This window comes from Rhagoletis zephyria, unplaced genomic scaffold (genome assembly GCF_001687245.7).
Source record: "Rhagoletis zephyria isolate East Lansing unplaced genomic scaffold, Rhagoletis_zephyria_1.1 Rzeph_scaffold_03825, whole genome shotgun sequence".
NCBI lineage: Eukaryota > Metazoa > Arthropoda > Insecta > Diptera > Tephritidae > Rhagoletis > Rhagoletis zephyria.
Window position 1 is genome coordinate 18,041 of NW_016160908.1, and position 12,298 is coordinate 30,338.

The 12,298-nt window shown below is 34.0% G+C and overlaps 1 protein-coding gene across 1 annotated transcript; it reads right to left on the minus strand.

The window, feature by feature from the left end:
• Positions 1–4,212: 4,212 nt before the first annotated feature.
• On the minus strand, positions 4,213–5,437 carry LOC108369750 (protein zerknuellt 1). The gene is made up of 2 exons (XM_017624933.1): positions 5,357–5,437; positions 4,213–5,070 (listed from the first exon to the last, which is right to left on the minus strand). The coding sequence occupies exons 1-2, from the start codon at positions 5,435–5,437 to the stop codon at positions 4,213–4,215; spliced, it is 939 nt and encodes a 312-aa protein (XP_017480422.1).
• Positions 5,438–12,298: the final 6,861 nt, after the last annotated feature.

Here is a 12,298-nt window from a genome sequence, read left to right on the forward strand (position 1 = left end):
CTGTATGTTTGCAAGCGCATCACTCGAAAACGAATGCATGGAATAGAATGCAGTTTTCACCGATATATTGCTAGAGGTCTAACTTAAAATATAGAAAGAAAAAAAATTTAGAGTTGCCACCTGTTTGAAAATTGGAGTTTAAGTAAATTGATAAGAAAAAGTGAATATTATAGTATTGGCGCCAAAAGAAAGAGGCTAAGCAGGCTTACAGCCAAAAATATTTTTTTAGAGTTAACACCTGTTTAAAAATTTTAATTTAATTTAATTTATAAGATAAATTGAATATTGCAATATGGGTATAAAATTGAAAAGGTTTAGAAAATTTTACTGTCGAAAATATTTTTGAGGAGGGTTGCCACCTGGTTGAAAAATTGTATTGTATTAAATTGATAAAATAAATTAAATCTATATCTATACTTATAATAAAATTGTAACAGGCCGATGTCTGTACCTTATAGATATTAAAGAAAAATTAATATGGTGGGTTTTTATTAGCTACAGAAGCCAAATCAACAATTTCTTGAATTTTGTCTGTCTGTCTGTATATTTGTACGCGCACCACTCGAAAACTAAAGCATGGAATCGAATTCAGTTTCCACCGATGTATTGCTAGAGGTCTAGCTTACAATATAAAATAAAAAATTAGAGAGTTGCCACCTGTTTGAAATTTTCAGTTTAAGTAAATTGATACTATAAAGTAAATATTGCAATATGGCTGTCAAAAGAAAGAGGTTTACAAAGGCTTACATATGACAATATTTTTGTGGAAGGTTGCCACCTATTTGAAAACTTTAATTTAATTTAATTGATAACATAAATTAAATATTGTAACTGCTTGAAAAATTTTATTCATTTAAATTTGTTAAATAAATGAAATATTACAATACGGACATTAAACTAAAGAGGATTAGGAAGCTTACTTTTGAAAATATTTTTGAAGCGGGTTGCCACCTATTTGAAAACCTTAATTCAATTAAATTGCCAAGATAACTTTAATGTTGCTATATGTATTAAATGTATTAAACAAAAGTATTTGAGAATAATAAATTGGGAACCATTTTCTCCTAGGTTTCTAAATCCCATTGAACTATTGTAACTTTGTTTTTAATTTTTAGTAAAAGGTAAAACTTATGAGAAAATTTTGAAGAATATTTTTTTAATTTTGCACAAAGAATGGAGCAAAGATTTTTCGAGTTTCGTTATAGACTGTCCTATCTACATACCTATTTGCATAAAATGATAGCCGTTTTCGTTGTTCGGACTAAACTCAAAAATCACTGAATGGAGTTCCGTATGATTATCGGAGGATATCTTACATAATTGGTCCTATTACATGCTACTAGAAAACTCGCTAGGTGGAGCTGGAGTAGAGTTATTTATAAAAATCGTATTTACTAACCGATTTCGTTCAAATTTTAACTGTGAGCTATGCACCTGTATGATGAAAAAGAAGAGTGCCGCTGGAGTCGAGGTTGAAATTCATAACCAGTGATCGGACTTCTACCATTTTGTGGTAGATCTAAAATTTGTTTGACCTTCTACCTCTTCTACCACACAAGGTCTGAAGTCTACCACATATTCGCGTTTTGGAGTAGTTTAATTTTTGCTCGACATAATTTTTTTTGTTTTAAATTTTGGGAGCAAAAATTGTCCAGCACTAAACACAATGTGGTAACAATAATGAGAATACAAGATTTCGCATTCCCGGCGGCGATGTTTAAATCTCATCTCATTAACAGATTTAAAAGTAAACAAAGAATGGGAGGATACAATAAAAAAAAACTTTCAAACAGTAAATTTTCTTAATATTAAATTTTTCGACAGGAAACGTGTTTCAATTATCTTAGAATGCAAAATATATGATTTATAAAAAGAATTAATAAAGAAAATGTCAAGAAAAAAATTTCCCTAACTCAACGCAGTNCTTAATTCAATTAAATTGCCAAGATAACTTTAATGTTGCTATATGTATTAAATGTATTAAACAAAAGTATTTGAGAATAATAAATTGGGAACCATTTTCTCCTAGGTTTCTAAATCCCATTGAACTATTGTAACTTTGTTTTTAATTTTTAGTAAAAGGTAAAACTTATGAGAAAATTTTGAAGAATATTTTTTTAATTTTGCACAAAGAATGGAGCAAAGATTTTTCGAGTTTCGTTATAGACTGTCCTATCTACATACCTATTTGCATAAAATGATAGCCGTTTTCGTTGTTCGGACTAAACTCAAAAATCACTGAATGGAGTTCCGTATGATTATCGGAGGATATCTTACATAATTGGTCCTATTACATGCTACTAGAAAACTCGCTAGGTGGAGCTGGAGTAGAGTTATTTATAAAAATCGTATTTACTAACCGATTTCGTTCAAATTTTAACTGTGAGCTATGCACCTGTATGATGAAAAAGAAGAGTGCCACTGGAGTCGAGGTTGAAATTCATAACCAGTGATCGGACTTCTACCATTTTGTGGTAGATCTAAAATTTGTTTGACCTTCTACCTCTTCTACCACACAAGGTCTGAAGTCTACCACATATTCGCGTTTTGGAGTAGTTTAATTTTTGCTCGACATAATTTTTTTTGTTTTAAATTTTGGGAGCAAAAATTGTCCAGCACTAAACACAATGTGGTAACAATAATGAGAATACAAGATTTCGCATTCCCGGCGGCGATGTTTAAATCTCATCTCATTAACAGATTTAAAAGTAAACAAAGAATGGGAGGATACAATAAAAAAAAACTTTCAAACAGTAAATTTTCTTAATATTAAATTTTTCGACAGGAAACGTGTTTCAATTATCTTAGAATGCAAAATATATGATTTATAAAAAGAATTAATAAAGAAAATGTCAAGAAAAAAATTTCCCTAACTCAACGCAGTTTTTAGCAACTTAAAATTTGCACATGTACTAAAATTTAAAAGCTTTTTTCTGGAGATTCTAATGGAAAAGTTTGTAATTTATGTGAAACATTGAACAATTTTTTAATTTTTGCACTGAGTTTGAAATTCGGATTTATAAGGTTTTTTTGACAATGAGGTGCATTTTAAAAAACCACCACATTTTTTTCCAGATTCTACGACACAGAATTCTTTTTAAGTCCGATCACAGTTCATAACGCGTATTCATTTTATGGTAAGCAATGGTTTTGCAAAAAATTGACCCAATGGATGGCGCTGCAGCCGAAATGTATAGAAACCCCATGTGGTTGGTCTGCTTTGGCCCTATGTTTAAGTTATAAGAATTTAGTTTTCAGATGTCTAAATGAAGGATGGGGTTAAGTTTATCTGACGCCCTCATGCACGATCATGCGATCTTGCATCTACGAAATCAGTTCATAAATATTACCACGAATTGTAAAAGTGGCGAATTAACAAGGAAATATCAGTTATAGCAATTGCTTCATTTGAAAGATATTCAAGAATTCACACGACTTATTTACCCAATGTACCGGAAAACTTTTCATCCTGTGGGACAGCGAGGATTCTTGGCCCTCCTATAACAGAAAACGCACTTCTGTGCTCTTGAGTTTCCTTATAAGAACTTTTATTGGCATACGTATCGCACCAATGTTGTAGTTGCAAGATCATAGAAAAAAGATTATGTATGCTTGCCAGAGATCTCACAGGTGGAAACAAGACCATCGGCAAGGCTCATGACACCGAAAGGGATTGATATTCCGTATGGTATCACAGCGTTACTATTGTTAGCGTATGTGTGAGGAGACACTGCGCCTTAGTGGTTTTAACTTAAACAAATATTTTGACTTTACAGACTGTTTTTGATTTTAAGCGCTCGTTTGCATTGGCCAACGCAAAAGTTCTTATTAGGCGCCGTGAATTAAGCGGGCATTGGCTAGTGCGACCCTGCGACGCACTCATGTTCATACGAGTAATTTGAAAAACTATGTATTAGTTTTGAAATTCATTTTGTTCATATTCCGATGTATACTGCGAAAACGCGAATGAGAAGCTAAAGCGGACAAAGAGGGATTAGTGAAAGTTGTAAAACAGCAAGGGCTGTCTTTCAAAATAAAGAGTTTAACGAGTGAACAAATCCGAAGGAGATCGTTCAGTAACAAGGGAAAATCTTTTATGTACTGAAATAATAGGATACTTACATATATATTTATAGTAAATGCAGTAATTTGATAAATATTAAAATAATTTATTATCTAACATTTATTAAGCCAGTTTTCACTATTAATTTGCTAAAAATTATTCTCTGACAGCAGCCAATTTAATGGTTCGCACCAAGAAAAGTTAAGAGATGGTTTGAGCAATGAGACAGACGCCGGTTCAGAGGGACAGCCATTTGATTCATATTCATTCTGCTGTGCTGCTTGCGTTCCTTCTCTTCCTTTTATTTTGGAGCTATCATCGTGCGGAGCTTCTCTCAAGTTTTTAAACATGGATTCACTCCCAACCACTTCCTTTGAGGACAGCGCCGCTGAAATGTGCGTGGTTTGGCTTAGATGATGTAAGATTTCACCAAGATCCGGAGATAGGCTTGATAACGGCGGAGCTCCATTTCGTGCTGCGGGTTCTAAACCGACTGCACACTTTACGGCGCGCGACATTTTCGGATTGTAAACTCCGTCACTTACTCCCATCTGACGTCTTATGGAAGGATCAATGGAATATGACATAAGACGTTGCACGATGCCTCTGTGTGTAATTTGCTCGCTCAAAGTTTGGGAGTCCTTTGCAGTTAATTTGTCATTACAATTAGGGAGTTTAGAATCTTTCTTTTCCTTCATGCGACGATTCTGGAACCATATCTTTACCTGTCGTTCACGTAGACACAAACGTTTGGCAATTTCGATGCGGCGTGTGCGATAGAGGTAGACATTTTTTCTGAACTCACATTCCAGCTCTAATATTTGAGTTCTGGTGAATGCTGTACGTGAGCGCTTCTGTTTATTTTCCAAAGCTACTGCTGCAGGTTCCGATTTATTATTCGATTGGTTATGTGGCAGGGAATGTAGTACTCCTTTGTGTCCGTAGCTGTTCAATGCTGCATTTTGACTAGGCGACACTCGACTGGTAGGGCTTGTATGATTCGTTATCTGAAATGGTGAATTTTTTACGGTTTGTTTGAACTACATATATTATGAGAATTACATATTATCACCTGAAATGCGGTAACAAACATCGTCACTGAAATGCAAAAAGTCGTAACTCATAAAAATTTCAGTTTTTGATTGATATGATAGATTTTACCGAATTACAAATCCCACATCATTTACTAAAAAAAAGTTATTGGTCACGATTCTTTCCATTTCAGTTACGATCTTGTTACGTCTTTCTGCATTGCAAATGACGATATACTATATTTATGTATGTTTTACTTACTTCTTTATAAATCGGTTTTGTTACGCTAAAGAACGTTCCGTTCGTAACATATGCCGGGAATTGTTGCACCGTCGAAGACATGTTGCTATCTTCTCAAACACTAAATCTCGTTTGAAAATTCTTCGACAGACGAAACCGCTTTTATACCAGTGGGCTATGCACTTGTCATCATGTTAGCTTGTATGTACATATGTATGTCTGTATGTACATTTTAAGCAAATGTCGCCTGGCCAAGGACACCAGATTTGCGTGCGCCCTCCCTAATCGCGGTTGGCACCACAAAGGCGAGTCCTTCTATTCATTTTACAAAACGACGTCGGGCGACGCGATCGTGTGCACAGGTAGACAACAATGTCCTTTGGCTACGCTCGCCTTCGGACTACCGCCAGCATAAAGATATAAATAAAAGAATGCAACAGAGGAAGCAGTCGAGTCTGCGCTACGAAAAGTGGTTAGTTTAGATGGTTAGGGAACTAGCAAAAAAATATGAAGAAATTTGCAGATGTAAAGTAACTAGAAAGTAGGCGGACGACGACCAGCGCGATGAAAGACTGATCTAAAAATGGACATTGAACCTTGAATAAGAGCCGTGCGGGCAGGGTTTGAGGTCGTTTAAAAACGAATGAAGAATTTTATGTGTAAAAATGCAAAATAAAATATTCAATATGAAGAGGCGATATGTGCACAATATATGTATGTATCTGTGTACGTTTAATGTATTGTTTACTTGTTTCAATGTAAAACCTTTAACACCTGTTGTTATAGAGGAACACGAGACAGTAGCAGCTTAGAAAAGGCGAGACAATAAATGTACACACATACACACATCCATACATATGTAAGTTTGTATTCATAAATACTTATATATGTACATGCTATCACTGATATTTAACATAAACAAAGTGGCGCCTCTTCCATATGCACCAACAGTAGGGCTGCCAGATATCTCTGTTGCCAAACCGGGACACTTAAAAACATAAAAAAATGAGATCATGAGATCATTACAACGTACACCAGCAAAACAAAACAATTTATCACAACTAAAGTACAGAGAATTTTCCACAATGCATGTACCTTTTTTGTTCCTTATAAAAATACAGTTTATACTAAATACATCAGAAAACATAAAAATAAAATTTCTAAACTTTGTGCAAAACTCGGGAAAATGCAATAATTTTGCATATGAAATTCGCAACTTTCGATTCAGACTTTTTTATAAAAATTTTGAAAATGAAGTTTTGCAGCCCATAAAAATTTAGTTGATTTTTGGTATTGTTTTTACTGAGAGTTTCTTCCATACAAACTATGGGTGCGTTCCAAAACGTCAAATACAAAGCATCAGTCTCTTTTATTTCTAAACCACACTAGAAGAAAAAGCCTAATTGCGCAACCTAGTAGAAAGCTAGCATCTAACCGTGGTTGCGCACATTTGGCATTAAAATCTACTGAGGTCTAGAAATAAAAGAGACTGATGCTTTGTATTTTGACGTTTTGGAATTCACCCTATGTTCGACATTTTTTTGTATGTGGAAGACACTGTCAACAAAAAATAAATAATTGCAAAAAATCAACGAATTTTCTGGTAACTTCAGACTTGCACTTTACTAATAGGCTCAAAAGCTACATTTTCAAAATTTTTCTAAAAGATCTGATTAGAAATTGTGATCAGGTGATAGAGTCTCCGAGCCAATAATTTTGTACGGCACGGTACTTATAAGTAATTTAGGTTTCACGAAAGAAAAAAATTAAATACAAGGTAACATTAAAATATCAGTCATTTGTTTCGTTGCTGTGAGCTTGTTTCAAAACTTCTGGCTTTTGCTTAATATAATTGTAAAACTCTGTGCATGTCATTTTAACGTATTTAGGTACATACTTATATTAATCATCAACTATTGCTTGTGCCAAATGTGCTAAATTAAAAAAAAAATCGCATATGAAAGAGCACCAACCCATCTCGTAATAAATTTAAGTATACAAATTTTAGTTTTTAGTATAGAAATATTCAATTGAAATACGCCATTATTAAAATGAAGCGCTTTGCACTTAACGGATGCTTTTTCATAATTAAGGTAAAAAAAATATATTTAAATTCTATGCTGTCTGTAATGAGATTTGAACCCTGACGCTCTGGAAATTAGCATATTGCGGCAAGCATCTTCGTGCACTCAGCTACAGCCAGACATGTAAATGTGCATTCAAATGTTCAGTTTGATTCAACTCCACGTGTGCGTGGTATGAAAGTATGGTTTTTAAGTACGAACATTTCAAAACGATAATCAAATAAAAAATATTCATGTTACTATGCGTTATTTCCCCCAGTATTTAAATTCATAATTTTTTTTTTTAATATTACAACGCGTTTTTTCTCTGTGTAGTCATTTTTATGCAAAATTTGTGCAATCAAATCGAAAACCGGGACACTTAAACAAAACCCGGGACATTTTAAGGTTGGACCGGGACACCGGGACAAATAGTCTAAAATCGGGACATGTCCGGGGAAAACCGGGACGTATGGCAGCCCTAACCAACAGACATACATACATACATACGTATGTACATACATATATACACAGCAATTTGGTTTGCTGCGTGTCTCTTGTCCAGGTACATAGTACACACTTATGTACATATGTATGAATGCTATACAAATGTTTGAGGGGCTTTATGCTTGATTTAGCGCTTTATGACTTCTAAATCCGCTAGTTTTGTTTCTTTTAAAAACATGTTTTTTTTTCTTTTTCAAATCGGCGCCACGTATTATTCCACACAGACCCGGCCGCACGGGGGGAAAGCCGGTATGCATTGGATTTTGACCCCTTTCGGTGCAAGGATTGCGTGCACTTTATGAAACATGCGTTTTATGAAACATACCTTTTATGTCAGGTCCTATATTTGCACATTACAAGTTTTTGTACCAAAAATGTATCTTTTTAGATTATGAATGTTTATTATTTATTTTTTGAAACGTACAAAATTAAAATATTACACTAGCGGGTATTGTGGCTTATTTGAATTTTCGTAGTGTCAGCTATATAGTTTATTATTTTCTAATTTTCTGGAATCCTTAGAAAGATATACATATTTTGTACAAGAATTCAATGTACAGTTGGTGTACCACAATAACCAACGTCAATAATACTTCTTTTGGAAACCTAGTATAATAAACGTTCAAAAGGTTGATTCAACTTGTTCCTAATTTTTTTCTAAAAAAAAAAAAAAAATTAAAAGTATATTAAAAGTATTTTCAGAGATAGTAGTCGAGTGATCTAGCTTTAATGTAGGCCAGGAAGGTTCTATCACCGATTCTTTGCTAGAGCTTCTACGTAAAATTTTGCAAAAAACGCGATTTTTTACTCTTTGACCTCGTTTTTTTAAATCTGGAGCTGACGGAAACTCAATGCTTACGGATCGTAATGAGCACCAAAAAAGGCTATCAAAAACAGTTTTAACATTTACCGTCCCCTACTTAGTTTTGCAAAATAATTCAATGAATTTCATCAATCATGTGCAGGCATGGGCAGAGACGTGCACACAGTGGGCCAGCTTTTCCCACAATTCATCGCAATCTGGATGTTAATGTTGATTCAGTATTAACCCTCTGCTACTGACGTGTCCGAAATTTCCCTATTTTATTGACACCAAATCAAAATATATATGTTAGATATATATTAATAAACTTTTTTCGATTTAAATTGGAAATTCTATCAATATTTTAAGTACTCATTAATGAAATAGTCATATAAATAAACTATATCGCATGTTTAATAATATAGAGATATAGTTCAAAATTTACGTTTTTGGAGATTTGACCATACATTTAATAAGCTTGATTAGGAGAATATGTTCAGCCTAACAGATGACCAGGCTTTCCAAAAAAATGGCGTAGATACATATCGTTGCCTTAATATAGAAAGGCCCTATCTCACATCGTCGCTGAAATGCACAAAGCCGTAACTAACTAAAATCTTTTATTGCATAAAACGATGTGAGGCCACATAATTCGATCAAATGCATCATAATCAATTAAAACGTAAATTTTCGNAGCTTTCCAAAAAAATGGCGTAGATACATATGTGCCTTTTCCTTTGTCTTTTTGTATACCAACTGTCAAACTTTGATTTCGTTTTCTCATAAAATTGAAATTTTGAATTAATTATATATATTATTAAACGTGCGATATGTCGAAAAATAGGCGTTAATCGAAGCTATTTAAGCTCGGGAAAAATGTCGAACCTTCGGTTTCTGTTAGACTACCTCGTCAGTGGCAGAGGGTTAAAAGAATTTTTAATTATTCGTCGGTGAATTGCATGTGACTCTTCTTTGAGTTGTGCTGAATTTTATCCACAATTAAATACAATTTTGCTGCATACTCTAAATAAAACAATGATATTCTTGGTTGTTACGAAAGACATACATAAACGCATCCCAAAGAGAAATCCTGCGGCCGGCCCTGATTCCAAGGTAAAGATTGTGTCTTACTTATACTTGTGCGCATATTTATGCACAGTTGCGTTCACAAAATAATAATAAGTGCTGTATTTCAAAATGAAAACAACTCTGTTATGACATGTTCTGTTTTACAAGTTGAGGAGCCGTATCGTGTATCCGTATATAATAGGGTGCGTAGCAAGAACAAAATTTTTTTTCTTTTCCATTTGAATGAGAAAATAGCATAATTTACTTTATTTTCAAATTTTTGTTCCAATTGTTTGTTGTAAAGGTAATAATGTCAATTGAAATAGTGCCAATAAAGGTGTATTTAACAAGGTTGTGTTGGGGCGACAGCTGAGTTTTTCGCCGTGGAGGGCATTACGTCAAAATTATGTGTTTGTCGTAACTCATACCATTGACAGTATGGATATCTGCGTATATTTTGTTAGTGTAATTTTTTACTTATATACGGCCAACGCCAACTTGTTAAATACACCTTGGTGTCAATTGACCTTATTTACTTTGATCTTGTTACCTGTCACCGTTTCAATACAATATGCACGTAACCGTACAGCATCAATCCCGAACTCGGAGGAAAGTGATTTTAAACTCGTATGCAAGAATTTACATTCACGCCTGTGATCGATGCTAACAGATCTGAACGATAAAACGCTCTCTTGGCTATGTTGCCGTCATAAGTGGTGCCACTGCTACTTGCTTTTGGCTAATCTACATGAAAAATTTTAGCATTTTTGAACTTGATAGTTTTATTAGGAGAGCTAGTGCCATTTTTTCGCCATTATTTAGTTAAGGTCTATTTTTTACCAGAGAGTTACAGGAGGTATGTTGAATTGTTATCCGTGAAATTAGACCCTAGTAAGGGTAGCAATAGGAGGCAGAACGCCTTTAACTTGTAAAAACCACCGACCAAAAATATGATTTAGTTAAGGCTGCAATTTCATCCACTGAGGCTCTGATAGTTCACAATTATCAGACAGACAGAATATGCAGACCGATCAGCCGGTAATAAAACGGTTGCAGAGCACCCCAATAAGTAATGAAATTTTTATTATTTAGTTAAGTCTGAAATTTTCATACATTATTCTGGCAACGATTGCAGGTCTAAAATTAAATTGGCAATTATTCCCTGACCAATATATGCATCAGATAACCACAAAAGTCTAGGCACAGGGAATTTTTCATACTTTCTGGAAATTAATTAATAGAAATAAAATTTCTAAACTTTTTTGCAAAACTCATAAAAACTCAATAAATTTTCTTGAAAATTTTTAACTTTCTAATCAGATTTCGTAGTAAAATTTTGATTATGCAGTTTTGTAGCCTAATAAATGTTATTATAACTAAGAGCAAAGTTTAAAGGGGTTAGTTTTTAAAGCGTTTGTTATTATGTTTTTTGTTGTAGTATAAAAAATTAAATTAAAAAAGTCTCTGCGCGAGTTTAAGCGAGGTGTAGATACATTTAAGGAATAGTTAAACAATTTTTATTTTTTGTACAATATTCAGCAAAACAAACATATTAAAAATCTTAATGCAATCAATAAATTAAAAACACTGGCCAACATGAAAACTTGTTTGAGCTAGAGCTAGCCATATCTCTTTTCAGATCATATTCGCTCTTTGAAATCGAAGCACAAGTAGTCATTCAAAAACTCATAAATCTACAAAATCGTATTTTCTGACAGATCGCGACCTCTAAATGACCTTTAGGGTAGGGTCTTGAAATTTCCAAAAATAAAGCGTTTTCGATGGGCACCCTAATGTACATATGTGTAAAGAGACGTACATTTATCCCTATAGCGGGATACAGTAAAATGAATTGTTATTCAACGCGGGCCGCGATGCTGGGAACAGAGGAAGAGGAAGGCCTCCTCTGCGTTGGAAAGACCAGGTGGAGAAGGACTTGGCTTCACTTGGCATTTTCAATTGGCGTCAGTTAGCACAGAAGAGATATGACTGGCGTGCTGTTTTGGACTCGGCCAAAATCGCTTAGGCGGTTACAGCGCCAAATAAGAAGAAGAAGAATTGCATGTGACTCTTCTTTGAGTTGTGCTGAATTTTATCCACAATTAAATACAATTTTGCTGCATACTCTAAATAAAACAATGATATTCTTGGTTGTTACGAAAGACATACATAAACGCATCCCAAAGAGAAATCCTGCGGCCGGCCCTGATTCCAAGGTAAAGATTGTGTCTTACTTATACTTGTGCGCATATTTATGCACAGTTGCGTTCACAAAATAATAATAAGTGCTGTATTTCAAAATGAAAACAACTCTGTTATGACATGTTCTGTTTTACAAGTTGAGGAGCCGTATCGTGTATCCGTATATAATAGGGTGCGTAGCAAGAACAAAATTTTTTTTCTTTTCCATTTGAATGAGAAAATAGCATAATTTACTTTATTTCCAAATTTTTGTTCCAATTGTTTGTTGTAAAGGTAATAATGTCAATTGACTTTATTTCGCCCTAGTATGTGAAATAGTGT